This window comes from Equus quagga, chromosome 8 (genome assembly GCF_021613505.1).
Source record: "Equus quagga isolate Etosha38 chromosome 8, UCLA_HA_Equagga_1.0, whole genome shotgun sequence".
Classification (NCBI taxonomy): Eukaryota; Metazoa; Chordata; class Mammalia; order Perissodactyla; family Equidae; genus Equus; species Equus quagga.
In genome coordinates, this window is record NC_060274.1 from 28178079 (window position 1) to 28200122 (window position 22044).

A 22044-nucleotide genomic window follows, 5' to 3' on the forward strand; every position below is an offset into this window, starting at 1 on the left:
GTTTGTTCTATTGGGAGAATGGGAGGAGGAAGTGATGTAGATAAGTGTGGGCAAAAAAGAGTTGAATCTTCATTTTCTTTACCAAGAAATCAAGAAATAATGACTAAAGCAAAAAAACAAGAGATACTGCAAGTAAATTATTTAAAGACATAGAAGTAAAAATAATCAGCTAAAAGAGTTGAAAGTATTTGCTCTGGATAAAGGGAGAGGTGTGTGTTGCTGGTGGGGTGGCTGATGACAGCCTGCTTTTGTTAAAAATAACAAACCTTGGGGCCAGCCCAGTGGCGTATTGGTTAAGTTCGCATGCTCCACTTTGGCTGCCCAGGGTTCATGGGTGCAGATCCTGGGCGTGGACCTAGCATTACTCACCAAGCCATGCTGTAGTGGCATCCCACATAAAATAGAGTAAGATTGGCACAGATGTTACCTCAGGGCCAATCTTCCTCACTAAATGAATGAATGAATAAATAAATAAATAATAAACCTTGTAGAATTGCTGGACTCTTTAAAGTATCCATATATGTGACTTTGATGAAAAATAAAAACGAAAGTTTGAAAGAAGACGGAGGAGAAAGGATTCATCTTAGCAAGATGGACAGATGATTCCAATTAAGGGTGAAGAAAATGCAGATAAAGGAAGTAGAAATTAGGAAACTTTAGGGAATTTGACTTCAGATTCTCTCTTACTTTACCAAAAAGAGAATGAAGTAAGAAAGTCTTCTGCTGAAAGTCAGAGCAATTGAGTATTAGAAAATGGTGGGGTTGTGTCGGAGAGGGAGGAAGTCACGTATAAAAGGATTGCCAAGCATCAGCAGAATCAGCCTGACTTTAGATAACCTGAATTTGTAGTGTACTTTGTCAGTGAAAGTCCATGGTTTGCCATAGCAACTGCAGTCTGTGAATGAAACAGCTGATAGTGAACTTGAGGGCTTATTAAGAATCAGGGAATAGTGAAGGTAAACTAATGGAAAGAAGAGATTCTAGGTTGTTCCTAGCTCCTTAGTAATTAAAGAGGCAAATGAAGTCAAATTTGGAGAACATCAGGGAAATTAGGAGAGGTCAAGAGACTGGAGGTTATAATTAGAAAAAGGAAGAGGAGGAGAAAAGAAGAGGGGAGACGGATGTCAAAGATGGGAACTGCAGCATTTGAGATTGTAGCGTAGAACTTCTTCAAGCAACAATGAGGTAGGCGAGCCCTCAGTCCAAATAGGCAGTCAGCATCAAGCAGGTCAACAGCAACAGGTGACACTGATGCCCCCACTGGGAGTCTGCAGCCCTGATGCAGGAACATTGGCCTGAGGGGCAAGATGGAGATGGAAGACCACCCAGTGAACCAAAATACTGATGTCTGCCCAAGAAGAGCACAACCACAAACGTGTTCACTAGAATTTGGTACAGGCGAGTAACTCCCGCCAGGTCAGCAGCCCTGGAAATTGCCCTCAAGCGTGTGGTCCTGTGCTCACATTGTGCTCCGACTGCATTAGCGCCCTATAAGCAGTTAATTAATCAAAGCCTGTAGCTTCTGAAATATGGAGATGAATTAGGAGGGAAAATTGAAACTTTGTTATGTGATTTTTCTTACTGATTAGAGTGTGTTCTAAATAAACAGAAAAACAAATTGATTGCCAAAAACCATGTTAATGGGCTTTTAATGCACAAGGGTTAAGTACATAAAAGTCAGGATATTGAAAGTTAAGGTTCTCATAGAAACATTAATTTGACAGTATTATGCATACTAGGTGTGGGAGGTTTATATTTTACAGCATGAAAGCAGTAGGAATTATTGCAAAATGTGGCTCACTTGAACAAAATAAATAACAAATTCAGAGGAAAGTCATTAAACATGATTATGGAAAAAAAATTGTTTTGCAACCCCAAAGAAGGGTTGTAAAATTTAATTTTCGAAAATAATGCCTTCAAATCTTAAAAAATGTTCTTAATGGAAATTTTTCATTTTTACCAAAAATCAATTTTCCTAGCACATTGTATATTGTGATGTTAATTTATACCTCTCATTTTCAGTCCAGATATAATCCTAATATACCACAAGGAGAACTGACTGGCTATTTTCGTGGCCTAATTGATGAAGATTTCAAACAGTGAAAATAAAATTTAAGGGTTCGAAACGCTTTTTGTTTAGTTTATAGAGAATATGGAGGAGATTTTAAATCTGAAGAAGCCTAGCGCTATGCTATCACTTTGCTAGTATACGTGCCCTCTGTATAGTTCTGCATACGATTTGCACCATGTACATTATGGAAATTCCAATATGACCATGTAAAATGTCTTATGTAGGTGGTATAGAAAAAGAAAAGAAGCAGCTTAGGGCATATTCAGGGATGAAAGTGTACCAGAAAACAAACCTACAGCCTTTAATATGTGTCTATTTTAGTTCCCACCTTATGAACTGGACAGCAGGTCTGGAAGTCTGGCTTCTCCATTAGAACCCTACTGAACCACAGGCAGATGCTCCTGTCACCATGGCCACAGAGGCTCCATTCACTCTATAGGTGAGGCAGAAAACAGGAGCGGTGGACCCCTGCAGATCCCTGGGAGTGTATCACCTCCCAATTCAGTCAGAATTAAAGGCAATAGTGAAGGAAAGAAGGAAGGAAGGAAGGAAGGAAACTATATTACTAGCATTAAAATACTAACAGTTATAATAATTACTCAATTCCATTATTATTTAAATATTGAGTTTTAAGTAATAGTAAAGATTTTGTGAGCCTTTAAATCAAATATGTTATTATTTGGTGCAAAACTTAACAAATGAAAACCAACAGTCTCCCCCAACCCCCACAAAAAAGAGCAGATCACGAAAATATAAAGATAAATTGACATTTTGCTAACGTTTCTATTCTCCATTGTATTTTATGTCATAGCAAAGCAGTCTACAGAACAATAGACATCCATTCATGGAAGTGAGATATGTAAATTCCTGAGCCAGCAGACTCTTGGCCCAATATTCAAACCACCTCTTCAAAAAGGACACAATGGTCTGCATTTTTCACTGAAAAATCTATGCAGCCGCATTCCATGGCAATGAACGTTTTAAAGCTTGATGAAGAAAAATGCTTTGTATATTTACTCTAATCATTACCCCTTGCTATTTTCTGTTTCCAAACAAACAGAGGGACAAATGCAAACTGCCAGCTCGTAGGATGTACAAACAAGTGTTAGTGAATATTCAGAAGTGTGGTGGTATTTCTAAAGTTCAACAACAAATCACTTAGAGTCTTTCTTTTGTTTTTAATTTTCCTTGTTCAGGCACCACAAGGCCACATAAGGAGGGTGAGGTCCCTGGAGTGGACTATATTTTCATCACCGTTGAAGATTTTATGGAATTGGAGAAAAGTGGTGCCCTCCTAGAAAGTGGGACTTATGAAGGTAAGCACAACTCTACTGCTGGTCTATTCCTTGTTGCATCACATTTTTCTCCTTTAACTGAAATGCATTAGGACACCAGGTTACCGATGTGCTACTGTTTTTGGTGTGAGAGCTTTGATAAGGTCGTTTTAGAAACATAGTTCCTAAAGAAAAATTAAAATACATCTGGATTGATTCTACTCTTAATGCCGAGGGAAATGTGTATGCATATACCCATGGAAGTATCCTTGTGATTGCTTCCTGAGGCTAAACCATGATCTTCCAAATAAATTATCTTCGTCTCTCGGTGGCATCTAAAAGAGCCCAGGGCTTGAGTTCCAGGCACGTCAGTATCTCTGTGTGGTTTTCTCCAGTTACTGCACTTCGCTGGCCTTCACTTGCCTTCCATGCAAGATGATGGAGTAGGAAAACCTGGTCTGTGTGTGAACTCCAAAGTTCTCCACGACAGCGAGTCTCTTTGTGAGTCAAACGTGAACAACAGATGAACTAACACCTTGAATGTGGGAAGAGCATTGCCGTGGAAGGAACACTGTATATGAGCCAGAATCTACCTCAGTTCCAAACCTGGGTTTATTACTCACCCACTATAAATATTAAGTAACCTAGTTAGTGTCTTTGAACCTCAGGAGTCTTAGCTGTAAAAGGGGAATGATAGCATTGAAAGATATAAATAAATAACAACATGTTGACGTGATCGTATTTATATGCTTAAGTAATATCTACATGCATATAGTTTATGTCTAATGAAATTATATATCTATGTATAATGAAATTTTAAAATAATCCAACTAAAAAACTAGAAAATAACACTTTTATTCCTACTTCACAGTTATTATATGTGTAAACTGTATTCACCTGTTTTATTAGTAAGTCCAAAGATGGCTCTAGTTTTACCGAACTGCAGTTAATAATGAGTGATAGTAAACACAAAGTTCATAATATATACATTGCTCCTTAGCCCGTCAAATGTCTGAGGTCTACCGTCAGCAAATAGGCTGGTTTTGTTAACAGTTTGGCCCTCCACTTCCTCCTTCATATACTTGCTGATGTCCAGAGGCTATAGTTACTTAAGAACTCAGTATTTTTAAGTTGTTAGAAGTATTAAAATCTCTTCTTTTACTTCACACTCCTGAGGCAGTTTAGGGCTGAGACACATGCCTAAGTTATGGCTGAGACCTTTAGGTGAACATTGCCACACTTATAGGAAATAGGCAGAAATATCCAGGAAAAGAAAATGGTTTTATACATGAGTACTATTTCTTTTTAATATTGCCCAGAATAAATGATAGTGGAGTTTGACTGAAAATATTTTAAATAAAGTAGGTGTGTTGATCATATAACCTGCTTTAAATTATATAGGAAAAATAACTGTATAAATTATAGAAAATAATTATACAAAAGAAGTCAGAGTAAATAAATAATAAATTTTGCACTATATTTTCCTATGGGCATTGTGACATTGTTTAGTGGCATTTATTAGTTTGCCTGTCTGCCAGTAATAATGTATTTTCTTTAATTACTTTATTTAAATATCTTGTTTATATAGCAAAGAACCAATAGCTTAACATCCAGCAGCATTCCAAGAGGAATATAATTAACAATGTGACCTTTTCTTTTTGTCCTTAAAAATTAAGTGTATAGAAGGTGAGAAAATTAAACAATGTTCATGTTAAATTTCCGAGATTCTCGTGACAAACTAGATGTCATGAAATTTAATATCAACATTTTAAAATACAGCCTAGGTTAGATTTTCGTTTCTAGTTAAATTTTGAGAGAAATATCCTGAAACCATACAAACGTAACCAAGTTTCGTGAGCCGGGGTGGGTTGTCCTGAATCTTCTTCAGACATCTTTTCAGCACTGAGAGTTTAGTTTGCCTAAATTTGGAGCCAACGTGTTAATCGCCCCAGCTTGCATAGAGCTGATCATTGAATAATAAGGCTGGTTTACATCTATGGTGTTGGGGAATAGATGCCATTGTTTACAGATACACATTGTGTACTTGAATAAATAAGAAGCACTTCTCTCAGATCCCACAGCCATCTGGGCAGACACCTAAGGAGCATTCTCAAATCTCAGGATCTTCAGGTTTTCCTACAATTGGAGCTGAGGAACCAGTGCAATTAACATTTTGATAAGAATCACTGCTACTCCTTCAGATTGAGCAGAAGCTCTAGAGTCAGGGCTGCCACTTAATGTGCTATTTGTCAAGGAAGCCTTGGGGATGCCTTTTCTGCTGTTGGTACTTTCAGAATATATAGAGTAACAATCATGTGCTATTCAAATAAACAAAGACAGACCTGACAGCTGTAATATTTGTCAGACTTTCATGCTATCAATCTCTCATAACGTTTCTTTAATAAAATCCCAGTTTTTCTATGTTATATGCTCTTCCTTCTACAGTGTGGGACGTTGCTCATTTCCCTTTCTCCCTGCTAAAACATTCTCATGCCTTCTCAGGGCTCTTTAGAGCCCCCAGTCAGGCCAGAAAATTTGTCTCTCTTACCTGTGATCTCCTGAAGAAATTAAGAAGAAATTGAGTTACTCTCAGCATTAAGGTTACAGACCTGTCAACCCTGTGGGGTCCTTAAGACTGATTCTAACCCACAAACCAGAACATCAAGGTTGCTGATGCAACTGGAGATGGGGAGATAGTGCCTGCTTCTTCTTGCCCATAAATGCTTCCCAGTTTGGTGCATTTCTTCTCAGAGACTGTGAACCCATTGATTTTTTGTTAGCAAAGATCAAGGAAGTCCTCCATAAAATGTCTAGTTAAGCTGTTCATCATTTAGAAAACCAGCTTCACAGTATTCTTGTGCTTCACCCCCCACCACTCAGTTTCAGAACAGGAAATGCCCACCTTAAAAGGAATTATGAGGAAGAATATATTCTTTTAAGCATTTCTCATAAATATACTTTTTTGTTTCATTGTCAATAACTCCCATTTTAATCTCGGTGAATAGAATGGAGTTTGTCCTTTGACTGGAAACAAGATGGACTGTTTTGAATTGCAGTTCTGTCTCTTAGAAATTGGCTCAAAGTGCTTGCTGCAGAAAAGCAAACATATTACTTGGCAGAGGCTGCAAGGAAGGCATTAACGTGCTTGAGTTACCATCTACAGTTATGCCACAAGCCCCGAGGCAAAATTTTAACATATTCTTAAAGCCTTTTTCTGCACCACCAACCCCCCAGCCAGTCTGAGCACCTCATTTCAGTTCACAACACGACAGTTGCTGAATTACCTTGCATGTAAATGGTCCAGAGGACTTGGCTCTGATGAACCATGGATGTTGGTAAAGAGACTCTTTCCCATGACTTGGATGATCTCATCCTCACCTTTTCATATTCAGTTGAATTTAAAATTAAGTTAATAAAACAAGGCCCAGTGGTGATCCTGACAGAACCTCGAGTAACATACTTGACACTATGAACCTTCATGTCAGGATTGAAGGTGTAAGCTTCATATGAAGCACAGGCCACAGAGCTCTTTGGATGAATGCACATAATTCCTTTGGGATTAAGGTTACCTGCAAGTATTAAGTGATACACCAAGAGGTAGAATTAAGTGAGTGGGTCAGGTATTCTAAAAGTTAAGGACCTGGAAGGAAGTCTGTCCTTGGGAACTGTCCAAAGTGCTGAATAACCCAGGGCTCTAACTCAGTAAATCCTGCCTGACCAACTTCTTCCAGTTGTCTGGAATGCTGTATTCATGATTTCACTGACCACTCACACCAGTTGTCTGCCTCAACTTGTGTCCTGAATGTCGTCATTAACTGACCCCATGTCCGCTGAGCTGTGCCTGGACTCTCAGTTCGCTTAATTCCCCTATTGAGATCATCCACAGTCACGTTCCAGAGCGGCACTTCTGTTGTAACATCTACTACCACATTTTGATGTTGGACTTTTAAATGGAAGCAAAGCTATTTTTCTATCTATTGAAGAAGCCACTGATCCTAAAGTTAAATATTTCCTTTAAATGGACATAAGCTCAATTGTAATATTGCCTCGATTTTTAAGAAGACTAAATTAAGACTAGGAAGTTATTTGGGAATCTGACAGAATATAGTGCAAATATGGCACTCATCTTCACTTTAATGCTGTAGTTCCTACTAAGCACGGACCCTACTATATATGGACTTGAGCCTTCTGCAAACAGCACACCTAGTTTCTTAAACAATTTTATTATAAGGACTGTGAAATTCATGTTTTCTCACATTTGCACAAAAAGGAGTGCTGTCCTTCCTGATGTAGCACATACAATTGTATAAAAATTTAAATATTAACTACAAGTAATATTCTATGGAAATAAGCCAAGCACTCCTACAATGAAAGAAGAGATAGAACAAATTTAACATAAACCTATTTCATTTTACTAACTAAAATCAGCATCAGCTTTTTGTTTGGCATGACCTTGATGTGTTTATCATTGAAATTTTGCATCTCTATTGTCAATCAAGATAGGATTGGGTGATAAAGAGATACTGTACTATAAATAGTCTTGAGAAAAACTGTTCTTTTATCATCCAAGTTTCTATCTACTGAAATGTAGATAATATTTCCTGAAGGGCAGATCAATGCTTAAATTGATGCTAAGATTGTTGTCATTCCAGGAGACCAAAATGAGATAGAATTTCATTTTTTTCCCTTTCCCTTCTACCCTATTACAAGAGAAAATTTTTACTATGTAAGTTATAACCTCCGTAACTACAGCAGATTCTTAGAGCTTGCAGTTAAAAGGATCCAGCTGTTATGACACATCCAGATTGTAGCATTTTTTTCTTTTGATACTTGCTTTTCTTTCTTTTGGCAGTCTTCCTATTGTGGAGGATTCTAAGCCATGCATTTGGGGTTCATTTTAGAAACACTAAACATTTCCATATAAAGCTCACTAAATATTTATTTGACCAGTAGAGGAAAAACACATTTAGTAAAGTTTTACACCCCTTTGAGATCTTATAATGTCAAGGCTTTTTTTTTTTTTTGTAAGTGATTTAATTTGTGTTCAGAGCTGTTGACAGAGTGTGTGTGATTTTTCCATGCTGCTTTGCTCCTGTGTAAGGCACTAAGACTGGAAGTGTTGCTGTGCATTCAAATGTGACAAAATTCCCTTTTGGTTTGGACTTTTGTGATAAGCCCAGCCTTTTCCAAAATATGTAATGCAAATGCCCATTTCTAAGTACTTTTTTCTCCCAAAAAAGACTAGAAGGAATGAAACAAGCAATTCATTAACTAATTTAATATTATCATATAAATTATAACTTATAAAGTTATAAAGTCAAGGAAAATAAGATGACTTGCTTCCTATTACCTAAAGTGCAACATAAGCCGGTTTACTGTTACTTCTATACATTTTTGTTCAGTTGTAGCTGAAAGGAGCAGAAACAACCTTTTTGAAGTATATTTTTAAAATATAGCCAATATCCATAGGCATGGGACTCACTTCTTTGACTCTGTCACACCCGTAGTAATATTAGGTAAATCCTAGGGTTCCAAAACAGTGATACTCAGGGCTTAATTCATTTCGCTCAAGCTCATGTCTTTAATTGCAATGACTTTCTAGCTCCTGTAGATAGCCCTATAATTTTTTATCGGAAACAAATTGAGACTTTCCCTGAAAAGAATATCCTGCCCCTTATTTAGTGGGAAGAAAAGAAGCATGACTTAAAAACTTTTGCTTAGGTTTCTCTCCACGGCTTCGACAAGCGGAACCTATTTGCTGATTGGGTGAATATTTTCAAACCCTCTGAGTTGTTTTTCTGAGTGAACAAAGACTGGATAATATTGGTAATAAGTATTTCATAATTTTTTACGTGTGTGTTGCTGCAGCTATGAATATATATTGAGATGTATTCACAGGATCTTACAATTCCATGACTTTCAAAGACAGTAAATTTATTCATCCATAGGAGGCACACAAAAGAGTCTTGATCACGTTGATACGAGAGTCTTCTACACGAGAGCCCGTGTTTCTCTGAAGTAACGTCAACAGAGTGGTGATCAATGGCTCTTGCCATTAGTATTAGACATACAGGGCTCCCTAAGGGAGACATTTTACTTACCTCAGTCATTCTCCATGGTGCCCTAATGTCCCCTTCCTGTCAAAGTTTTTTCAGATTTGTTTCGCACATCAATGATTTGAAAACTATAACCTAACAGCCTACTCTGCCAAAGTCATTTGTGTATCTGAATTTCAAATCTGAAAAATAAAACATCCTGAGACATTCTTTCCTTACATCTCATATACTCCTGATCTGAGGGACAGAGGAGTCTAGGAATCAGATTGACCACGGGATCTGTGATTTCTCTCAGGGGGAATAGAAGTCATAAAAAATAGAAAAAGCAGTGCCCTAATTTTTATTGCTAAGCAAGCCATTTATTTCAGAACATCGATCTCAATCTCTGACAAAGTTACGATAGATACAGATGGCTTTGTGAATTGTTTTTATAAACTGCAGCTTTCTCTCAGACTGTGCACAAGAACGATATCTGAAACCTGAAACCTCCATTGATTGTGCTGCAAAGTAGACAGACTATACTTTGACTAAAAATTATGAGGTAACAGTTCTCAAAAATTTCCTGCTACTCTGTTTTTGTTTTTTTTTTTTAAAGTGTTGTAGAAGATTCACACCATATGAAAGCTAAGGCTTGGAAATTCTGGAATTATGGAAAATCGTTCATAATGCTAGATTAAAATCTAATATGCTGAAGCAATTACTCCCTCCTTATATAGTAATCAGCTCTCTTAGTTCTGTTCCAGGCTGTATATGTATGTAACAACCAGATAAAACCAGGATCAATTGGTCAACATATCTTGGCTGCATAGGGCTGTTCCCATGAACGTTAATTCTTAAAGATTCTACAAATGTGAATTGTTAGGGACCAGTAAAAACAAAAATTGATATTTGTTATTAGATATAAAAAAATGGAAGATTTGACTTATGCTATCTTCAGCCTTTTTATATTACCTATGTTGGCCTTTTTCCTGATCCTCAAACAGGGCAAGCACATTCTTACCCACCTGGGATCTTGGATTTGTCATTTCACTTTCCTGGACTACCTGTCTTCCAAATAACCACAAGTTCCTTTTTCTTACTTGGCGAACTCTTACTTGACAACGCTATTCGAAATTGCACCTGCTGACATTCTCCACCCCCTTCCTCTGATTTAGTTTTCTTTATTGTACTTGCTCTAATTGAAAATATATTCTGTGTCCATTTGTTTGTTTGGTTATTGTTAGTATCCACCCGCTCAACTGTAAATTTCAAGAGGTCATATAATTTGTTTGGATCGCTGCTAATTCTTGAGTTCAGAGGGGTCTCTGGCAGCTAGGAAGCACTCAGTGAATGTGAGTTGAATAAATGAATGAATGAATGCCCAGTCTCCTTCCTTAAACTTAACAATAGGAAGCCCTTAATCCCCACATAAAAGTTCAGCCTGGCCTGAGAGCCTGGGGCACATCCACTTCCTCATTCAAATGCTCCCCGTCAATAGTTTGGAGCTGCAGAGTCAATTTGGCCTCAGAATCCTGTCTTGGATTAACCTGGTATCGCAACTGTAATAATTTTGTTCTTGTCTTAATTCCCGTGATTATCCTCGTGAGTCCCTATTCTAAGTTCCCATGCCTGTTTCTCAGTACCCTACAAATAATAGCACTTTCTCCAGAATATAGTTCTTATCTTGCTAAGGCCATTCTTCACAGTCTGGTTTTCCCCACAGTAATTCGTGGTACGTATGTCAAATCGCTCAAACTCAAAACCTAGTAGACTTGGTCAACAAAACTGTATCTCCCATGGACTTGTCTCCCCACCCAAGTTCCCTTGATTGTGCCACCTAAATACTTCTTGGACTAATGGTAATTACTCTTTCCTATAGCCCCTGTGTTTGTTCATGCTCTTTATTTTTTTCAAAAGTATTGCAAAGACTTTCTTGATTTCATCACCTCTACTATAGAAGGTCAGTGGAGATTAGAGAACAGAAGTAATGAGGTCAAACCTATAGGAGAGTTAGGAAGGTCCTGGGATATATTGGAAAATATGCAAACTCAACAAGTTATAAAACAAAGGAACTTGAATGTGCATTCTCTCACTAGAGAAATGTAAAGGCATTATAATTAACGGGGGCATGTGGTGCTTGGAATTTATTAGGTATTTCACTAACATTTTTCTGGCTGGTTTTCAATAAACTGTAAGGGAGCGTGAGTTTGTTTAGTATCCTTTTATTCTTCAGAGAATTAATGGAAAGGAAATGGAAATAAAATTTTATTCAATTATTAATTATATACTGCGAATTAGGTTTCTATTCTCACCTCTTTCTTTTTTCTTTTTACATTAGGGTGGCTTTAAATTTTCTTATAATATGTGAAAGCTTGATTCCTTTCACTAAGCAGCTAATGGGTAAAATCTGAAAAGTTCATCTTTTGAATTTGAATACTGATGGTAACCTAAATACTTAACACAACATAAGGAGCCAATAAGCAAAATGTTTTCAACAATATATAGGAAGCTCAAACTGAGATGAACTTTACGATGATGGGGAAATGAAAAGACTCGATTTAAAATTTCCGAATGAGTTTTCTTTCTTTTTCTCCCCTCCCTCCATGCCATACCTGAGGGTATTAAAGCAAAGAGTCTGCATTTGGCTAGAGAAAACTGCCCTTTGGCCCCATGACCTGTTCCTGGAGGGTTATTTCCCAAAGGGATCTCTCTGCTCTGGGCTAGCCCACGAGAGCGAAGAAGTTTCTCCAGGTCAAGTCCTTCAGGATCATTCCCAAGAGGATTAGATACTCTGATTTCTGCTCCCCCTCTCTGAGGGCGAGAGCAAATTGTCTCTATAAAGCTTCCAGAGGAAAATCTTCTGGTGCAGCTCTCTGGTCTCCCTGGAGATGAAGCAGGTGTTACTATACTTCGAGTAAAGTGTAACCCATTGCAACAAAGGGAAGTTCCTAGCATTTCTACCTTCAAGGATGTCCAGGAATACTCATTTTCTTTTCTTTTCTTTTCTTTTTCAACTGTAATGTGATTTTTTTCTTCATTTATTTGTTTATTTTCGGATGTACATCATAATGTATTTCAAATTCTGTGTAGATTACATCATGCTCACCACCTGAAAACTAATTATAGTCTATCCCCTCACATGTGAGTTTAATCACCCCTTTTGCCCAGGAATACTCATTTTCAAATAATATTTATAGGTTTGGTAACTTTACTCTCTTCCTATCCTCCCTCAATTTAAGAAGAGTTGCATTTATGGTAAAATGTAGCAGTAAATTAGGTGATGCGTGCAATGGTTTACGTAAGGGAGGGACGGGGGAGGGTGGAGACTCCTGGAGGCAGGCACACTGACACCCTGACACTAATTGAGGATTGGAAAAGTACAAGAAGTGTGCAGAAGAAATGAAAAAATGGAGTCGTTTAGGGTCACTTATTAGAGTGGGAGTGCTCTTCAGTCTCCCAGGGGACAGCAGAGGATTGCAACCCAGCACAGCTGTTGATTTTCCTAAATAATGACCCTAAGCTATCCAGAAAAGATTAAGTTATATGCAGAAAGGTAATATTTGAGAAAGATTTCCTTAAAAGGCGATTAAAAGTTTGAACTTGTGAAGGGGAAAGGCTAGAATATTTACTTAAATACAATGCCACGCTCTCTGAGAATGCCAAGCAAAGGAGGTGCGACTCCTGGCATGAACTATTTTAACCATTTTCTGTCTAGAAGCAATTTATAATATATATTCAGATTTAAATTCAAATTAGCACTTGTTAAATTGTCTCTAAAATTAATTTATAAACACATTCTATAAATGTAAACAGACCTGATATTCTTATATGCCCAAACCAATCTAAGCATATATAAATATACTCAAGAAGAATGACTAGATATTTTCCAATTATAATGAATTTGGAAACTATATCCTCTTTGGCCCCAATAATGTTTATCATTTTTTTTAGTCAGAAATTCTGTGCATCGTCTATTTGCAAAGCAACTAATGAATGTGCTAGATTTAAAATAGATCTACAAAACTATTGGTGCATTAACAAATTGTTAGAATTAATGTGTTAATAAAATGCAGATTTACAAGCTCATCCATTCTTTTCTTCATCTTAGCATAATAGCATGTTGATTTTTTTTTTACTTTTCAAGGCACTCGCCTGCTGCCCAGGGGCCTTCAGGAGTGACAGCTACAGAGCACTTTCTCAAAGCCTATATGTACAATGGGGGAGGAAATAATATATCATGATCCTGGTTTATTTTCATGAAAAGTCCACATGCAGAGACTGTTATATATACTCATCTTAGAATCACAACCTATTAATCAGAATGAAAGCTCTTGTACCCTGGGAGCCTTCTGGCCCTGCTATCTTATCACATTTTTCTTTTCATGTCATGGTCCTACCTTTGCACTAACTTTCATTTTAGTGTTCTCCTTTGTTTCTTTGTTTATTTTTAATATTTAGCTCCTGTTATATTTTCTTGCTCTCACACTTTAGAATTTCTTTTTTCTGATCTTTCAAGTGTTTTCTTTCTCCCAAAAGCTCATCGACATTATTTGTTTGGTTTATCTTGCTTTGTTCATCCTTTGTTTTTTCCTGAAAATTGAGAATCCTGTGTGGATTCTTGACTATATTCATACTATATTTCTTAAAAATCCTCCCCTACTGGGACACACTACACTTAGTACTTCAGTTGGTCTTCATTCTTGCTTCTGACTGTTACATTTCCATACTTTTTTTTACCTCTGTAGGTATAAGGAACAGCGATGAGAATAATGGAGATGGTCTTTACAAATGTACCCATAAGGCAGTGGCTGGTTGTTGAATACAGTGGAAATTTAACTAAAATGACTTCTCTGTCCTATATAAGAAGTAACACTGTGTTAGAAATGGACAAGCTTGGGGCTGGCCCCGTGGCCCAGTGGTTAAGTTCATGTACTCTCCTTTGGCAGTCTGGGGTTCGCTGGTTTGGATCCTGGGTGTGGACCTACACATGCTGGGGCAGCATCCCACACAGAAGAACAAGAATGCTATGTACTGAAGCTTTGGGGAGAAAATTTAAAAAAAGAGAAAGATTGGCAACAGATGTTAGCTCGCGGCCAATCTTCCACACCAAAAAATAAACAAAGAAATAGACATACTCATGGGTGTTTTGTTCAAACAAAAGTTTTGTGATTTCGCATGTTTTACTCAAAAACTGATGCAATTTACCCTGATTTGCCACACTTTCCACGTTTTTCAATAAGTCCAGTGGTATATTGGAATCTGCCCTGTTGGCAAATGGGCCCTCCATACTTAACAGTTGCCTAAATGGAACTAATCATTTCAATTGATATTTTATCTCATTTTTCCTTCATCAATTAATAAATTACATCCTATCCCTGTAGTTCCGAAATTATGACATTTTCCTCTTTTATTATTCTTCGATCTTCAAATCCTCATCCATTTATGTAGGCCGGCCTTCTTAGTAGTAATTAGAGGCTATTGGGGGAATAAAAATGTTTGTCTCTGAGTCTAAGAAGATATTGAGCCAACAGAGAAAGAGATGAACTTTATTTTAATTTATTTTTTTCCTTATTTTATTTTTAATTTAAAATTTGACTTCATTTCTAACCATCCCCTGTTAATACTCATTCTCATCTCGACTAATCACATTCCTTGTATTCTCGTTGCTTATTATTTTCTATTCTTGGGTATCCGTGTTATTGATTTAATTCTATTATATACAATTTGAGACCACACCTGCTTCTTGGTAGACTGCTATGATTTCTTATTACAGAACGAGACTCAGAAATATTATTTAATAAAATCGTTTATATTCCTCCAACATAGGTTTCCAGTTACTCCAGAAGTGTTTTTGCCTTCCTTGTTTCATTTATATTTTATATAACTCCTCTATTACTGAAAAAATGTATCCTAATGGCAGGTATTTTTTGGAAACGATAATAGAGGTAGAAATCATACAGGAGAGTCGGGAAGCTTTCCCGAGAGTGAATGAAAGTACATCACACCACCTCAAACTAACAAAATATTGATCAAGACCTTGTCAAAGGTAACAAAATACATTCCACATGAGCAAGAAAATATTGAGATGGTAGGTTGAGCAGCTAGAGTTTGGGTCATGAAGGGAAGCTGCTGGGGGAGGAGGTGTCCAGGTTGCTGGAGAAAGAATGGACTTTGGCTGACCCCGCTAAGGCAGGGCAGATTCAAGCTGTACAAGAGTCACTGGCAACCTTTTTCTGCTAGCCATCCACTTTCAAGTACAAAAATTGTTGTCAGTGCACTTGATGGAACCAAATACAACGATAGTACCACACAGTTCAGAGCTGGGTGATTGTCTGATGGAGATGTTTGCATCTCAGGCTGCACCTGTGTGTTCTAGAAAGTTCTGATCTCTTTGATGTCAGCTAAACCGTACCACCATGTCCATCACATCTTCTGACAAACGACACTGGAACAGACTCTGACCTCATTTGCAGAAAAAAATAAGTTCTAAACATGGATTAAAATGCAGAGGATGGCCAGGGAAGGGTTGTGGCACTCCAGGCATTGGAGGGGAAGCTAGAACTTTTGGTCAAGTATGCAGTTGAGGCCTAGGAATTGTAGGTCCAAATGCGGGTCTTGGATCTGCATGAACTTGGTGTTGGACCTTTCCTGACAGACTCTAGGAGAACACGAGCACTGTATTTAAGTGACTGATGAAGTGCAGGTGATAGAGAAATGAGACTCATTCTGTGTGACCTTAAGGAGTGGAACTAGGACAAATGATAGGTAAAGAGACAAAGATTATGGCCTGATATTAAGAAATGCTTTCTAATACCCATGGCTATGAAATAATTAACTGAATACATTGGTAAATAGTTGCTGGGGTTGCCAAACAAGGACTAAGTAAGAGTTCTCTGGGCAGGGTTGGTCCTAAGGAAATACACACATGGACAGCTATTTAGATTGAAATAACTACAACCTCAAAACATCAAAAAGAATACTAGGTGTGATGGTTAATTTTATGTGTCAACTTGACTGGGCCGTAGGATGCTCAGATGTCTAGTTAAACATTGTTTCTGGCTATGTCTGTGAGCATGTCTCTGAAAGAGATTAGCATTCGAGTTGGTGCATTAAGTAAAGAAGACAGCTCTCCCCAGTGTGGGTGGGCGTCATCCAAACTGTTCAAGGCCTGAGTAGAACAAAAACAGGTGGGACTACATCAAGCTAAAAGCTTCTGCAGAGCAAAGAAAACAATCAACAGGGCGAAAAGGCAACCTACGGAATGGGGGGTAATATTTGCAACCATGTATTGAATAAGGAGTTAACCTCCAAAATATATAAAGAAGTCATACAACTCAAGAACAAAAACAAAAACCTAATAACCCAATTAAAAAACGGTCTGTGTTGGGCCGGCCCCATGGTGTAGTGGTTGAGTCTGGTGCACTCCACTTTGGCAGCCCGGGTTCATGGGTTTGGCTCTTGGGCGCAGACTTATACCACTCGTCAGCTGTGCTGTCATGGTGACCCACATACAAAGCAGAGGAAGATTGGCGTGGATGTTAGCTCAGGGCTAATCTTCCTCAGCAAAAAAAGAAAAAAAGGCTCTGAACTTAAATAGACATTTCTCCAAAGAAGACATAGAAATAACCAACAGGTATATGAAAAAATGCTGAATGTCACTGATCATCAGGGATATGTTTGACTACTAATAAGATGGAATACATGGTGCAACTTTCATAAAAAGGAAGTTTAATACAAAGAAAGAACTTTCTTAAGTATCTCTGACTTTTGACAACTACTAACACTGCCAGCCCTGGAAACTGGACCCTCCCACTGACCCACTGCCATTGCACACGAGATGACATTCTCAGCTCCCTCTGCTCACTTAGGTGGATCACGCCACCTTCAAAGTCTTCAGCAAGGTTGTCAGGTCGACTGAGATGAGATCACATGCCACCCCACAACCGCCATGGTTCGAGGTGATATTTTCTTTCACACTCCGCAGTGGGAGGTAGATGCTCCTTCTCACAGTGCTCACACAGTGGTGGATTTCTCAAACAGGGGGAAAACGTTAAAATGCCAGACAGACAAACAGTAACGTCCGGCCCACCCTCAGCATTACAGGCAGAGGTACTTGACAAAGGACAAAGGTCCTTGTAGGAAGTAGGTTCAAAAAGCAATGACATTTGGATTATTATTGTTAATATAATTCCATTAGTATCCAGGGGCTTGCCAACCCTTGGAAAATTTGCTCTACATTTACAAATATGTGTAAAGAATGGAGAAAGGAGTGAAAGTTTAAAATGAGAAAGGGTGAAATCTTTTTGTGGTAGAAGAAACAGCTCACATATGTGAAAAACAGATGCAAAGAGAACAGAAAATGCAAAGGAAATGATGGGAGGGTTCTGTTAGGCAGAGTGCAAGGGCATGGAAACTGCAAGACAAGGGGAAATTTTATAGAGCAGGTGCTTTATATATGTTTTAAAACTTTATTGATGCTATAAAATGCGAACACTATAAACCTGGATTCTTTGTCAAAAATAGCCGTCACGTGCAAAGATAAATTCAATTTCAATGTAAAAGAGAAAGCAGAGGTAAACCAGCATAACATTTTAGAGAATGTTTGCGCAAATAACATTTTAGAAAACATTTCATAAACCAGCACACAGTGGAAAACATTGAAGAGAAAATAGTACAGACATTGGAACACCTGTGCTGTGCGTCATAACTTTCTCTCTCTCCGTCTCTTCCTGGTTCTCCTCCCCTCTTGCCTTGGACCGTTCGGTCTCATTCACCTTTGCTTGGTACACTGATCTCTCTGCCTGACCTCACGCAGTTGGTGAGTCTTAATTCGTTTTCTTTTCAGTCTGCATGTACAGCAGTCAACTGGCCTACTCTAAAATCTCTACTCCCAACTCAGACCTAGTTCCTGGGTCTGAACCTATACACAGGCTCCATCCGTATCACCCTTCGAAAAAGCTATAAACCACAGTTATTCTGAATTGAGCACAGCATCTCCTCAAAACTTCGGTCCCTCCTATCGTCCTAATATCAGTAAATATTGTAGCTATTTACATAATGGCCCAAGCCAGCAACCTAAGAGTCATCCCTGATTCCCCACAACATTCAAGTCCTTCCAATTCTGCCTCCAAACAACATCTCCTCAGTGAGTCCCGCCTGGTCTATTCCCAGTGTCCCTGCCACTGTTCATATTCTCATCATCTCAAGGAACATCAGTAGAGTCCTTACTGGTCTTTCTCTTGGTTCTAGAGTAATCTAATACCCAAATCTAATCATGTTACTTCTCTGCTCAAATAGCTTCCATCAACTTCTTAAAGATTTTTTAAAGATTTTATTTTTTTCCTTTTTTTCCCCAAAGCCCCCAGGTACATAGTTGTATATTCTTAGTTGTGGGTCCTTCTAGTTGTGGCATGTGGGACACTGCGTCAGCATGGCTCGATGAGCGGCGCCAAGTCCACGCCCAGGATTCGAACTGACAAAACCCTGGGCCACCTGCAGCGGAGTGCGCGAGCTTAACCGCTCAGCCAGGGGCCGGCCCCCATCAACTTCTCCATAAAATTTTTTGTATGCCGTAGAATGATATGGCCACTCTCGTCCCTGGCAGTCTCATTCCCCTCCATGCCACTAATTCCTCCCCAGCAAACAAGAATTCCTTGAAGTCGCCCTAAAATGTTATATTCACCTACACCTCCATGTCTTTGTGTTTGGATTTCTCTCTGCTCCCCTCCAGGGTCGCCTGGTGGAATTCTATTCATCTCCAAACAGACTTTAGTATGCTTTGTGCTCTGTGCTTTATAGTCTTCATGATAGTAATTATAGAATTATAAGTTTTTTGTCTCTTTAGTGGATTTTTAAACTTCTAGTACAGTTAATAGAATATAGTAGGTACTCAGTGAATCTTTGTTGCATAAAGAATATTTCACTATGTAATTTTATGTTAGTGTTAGGTCCATGTAATCTTTCTCTTTGAAGGATCGTGTTCCAATGTTCACTATCTCACTGAATAACTTCTTAACTCCTTATCCATTCATTTGTCTGAATTAGAATGCTAAGGCTCACTCTTGACACTTCCTTCTCCCTCACCTCCATATCCAGTCTATCACCAAAGCCAAACAACATTGCTTTCTAAACATCATTTGAATCCTTCCATTTCTCCTCGGTTCCACCATTACCAACAACCTAGCTAAGATGCGTTCTTTCTTCCTGTATTGCTGCAAGAAGTCTCCTGATTAGCTTAGTTACATATAGTGTGGCTCTCCACTCCAATTTTCACATTGCATTCAGAGTTATCTTTTCAAAATACAAAGCCAGCCCCACTTCTCTTCCACTGTCACACTGCTCCCCCCTCACACACACGCATACAAAAACACATGGATCCATCACTTAACTTTGCCCTTGAGAATAAGGAATTGGAAGCGATTTGGGTTTCCATCACTGGGGGTATAGATGCATGGGACACATGCAGTATTATGCAACAGTTAGAAGTGACAGATTCCATGTTCTTCTAATTACATGAATGCATCTTAAGATCATGGTTCTTAGCAGAAAAATAAGCTGAACACCATCTGTAGCACAATGCCGTTCACATGAATTTAAATGTATGCATGCAAAACAACAATTACTCCCAGTAAGGATAGATTCAAACATAAAGGTATGTTTCTTATACTTCTTGTTGCCATTCCCCGCTTCGTTTTCTCCTTAGCACTCAACAACTAACCAACTCATGTTTTACTTATTTATGCCATTATTTCTCTGTCTTCCTCATTATAAATATAAGTTCCATAAGGGATTTAAATCTATTTGGTTCACTGCTATTCTCCCAGTTCCTAGAGTGGTATGTGGCTCATAGATGGTGCTCAATAAATGTCAAGTCTAATGAATGAATCTTCCTTTGGTACATTGGAATATTTATCCATGGTGTATGTGTGGGATAATGGGATTCAGTATGAGGATAAAAGGCATCAGTAAGTTAATCAATCAAATCAACAATAAGAGAGGAGACCAAAATCCTTGACATGAACTGCAAAACCCTACAGGTTCTAGTTCGTAGCTATCTCTGGAGCACCATCTATCCCAGTGCTGCACCTGCCCATCATTCTATTTCAGCCACCTGCTCCCAGTTCATGAAGTGCACCATGTTTCCGTCATCTCAGAATGATCAAGTCTATTGTTCTGTTTGTCATACTCTGCTCTCCCCAATAGTTCTTGGCCTGGTTAAATCCTACTCATCCTTCAGATACCACTTCCAGGGCTACTTCTTCAAGAAACCCTCCCTCGCTCCTTTCGTTGGTAAAGCTGCCATGGAATCCTGTACTCATCCTATTTCTTCTGGATATCTGTATATGTACATATCAAATGTAATTATGCACTCAATTTTATGTTATTTCATTAGTAGCGATCTACCTCACCAGTCTGTAAGCCCCACAAGGTGAGAGACTGTTTCTGGCTGTGATCGTTATTGTATTTCTGGTGCCTTACAACTATTTGACACACAGTAGGTGTTCAATAAATATTAGCCATTTGAGTGATGAGTCTGTTTTTATATTTGTCTTTGTAGCTTTTAAGAAAAATGAAGTGTTATCTGCCAGATTTACCCTAAATCAAGGGTAAATCTTTGAATTTTTTAGTCCATTTCAAGGCCACTCTTCTTTCAAAATGGCCTTCCCACAGGTCTCATTGTCTCATCAGAAATGACATCAAGGTCACCAGCCTTGATAAGATTTCCCCGGAACAGTCATCTAATAGAGCTAAAAGGCAACAACTCATTTTTTAATTTAAGAGGAACCTACATTAGAGGATTTTCTGTCATTACTTTCTCCTTTAAGAAAAACATTTAAGTTAATTATGTACAAGGAAATTCATATTTCTTTTGCCTTTGAGCCAGATCCTATGCCTTGTCCAGCTCAAAATTTTGTAAAAGATTTAGTACTTTTCATTATCAGTTCTCTTGGCACTCCTCAGTGTTTCTGTCACTTTAATTAGAGAAAATACAGGAGGTTTTTGATGACTGAAAGAATGAGTTCCTCCACCTAGCAACCAGGGCTTATTGTGAAAGGAGCTGGCTTTTCAAAGTCAGGGAGCTAAAGCTTTGATCAGATTGCTCTTAAAATCACCCTTAACTTTCCCCATTATTGTAATTTTTGTTTAATCAATTAATTGCAACTCCTTTTCTAAAGCTGAAAGCAAACAATAAATGAAGGCTGATGAACAAAATCTGTGTGACGTATTTCCTTTTAAAAATGATGTTCCTAACCTATATGTGGGTTTATTTTTTTCTAATAATGTATTTGATAGAAAAGGTTTATCTACCCAAATGATCAAAATGCACATAAAGAACATTCTATGGGGAGGTATTTTTCCCATTTCATGTAGTTGAATACATGGCTCTTTGCTAACGTGCCCAATCTCACATTTGTCACCTGGCCTGCGCTTCCCATCTCTCTCCTTTGTTTTATTCTTGTGAAATTGCTCTTGGACTTAAACAAAAATGACTTTGGATAAAAGAACAGCTTTTCCACTCAGTTTTGAGTGTGAAGACTCAATCAAGTGTTCACAAAGACTTGACTTCTAACTATCCAAGACAAAAAAATCTTCCAAAAGGAGAGAGAACATATTTAATCTTCTGGAAATTACACCATACAGAGAGGAGGGAGTGAGAGAAGAA

At 38.2% G+C, this 22044-nt stretch overlaps 1 protein-coding gene across 2 annotated transcripts in view; it reads left to right on the forward strand.

The window, feature by feature from the left end:
* The window catches only part of MAGI2 (membrane associated guanylate kinase, WW and PDZ domain containing 2), a 1189042-nt gene that overhangs the window by 695696 nt on the left and 471302 nt on the right, over positions 1-22044 (forward strand). For both annotated transcript variants that reach the window (XM_046668813.1, XM_046668814.1), the window contains exon 3: positions 3268-3387. In XM_046668813.1, coding sequence (XP_046524769.1) covers positions 3268-3387 — 120 coding nt within the window. The remainder of the gene's footprint in view (positions 1-3267; positions 3388-22044) is intronic.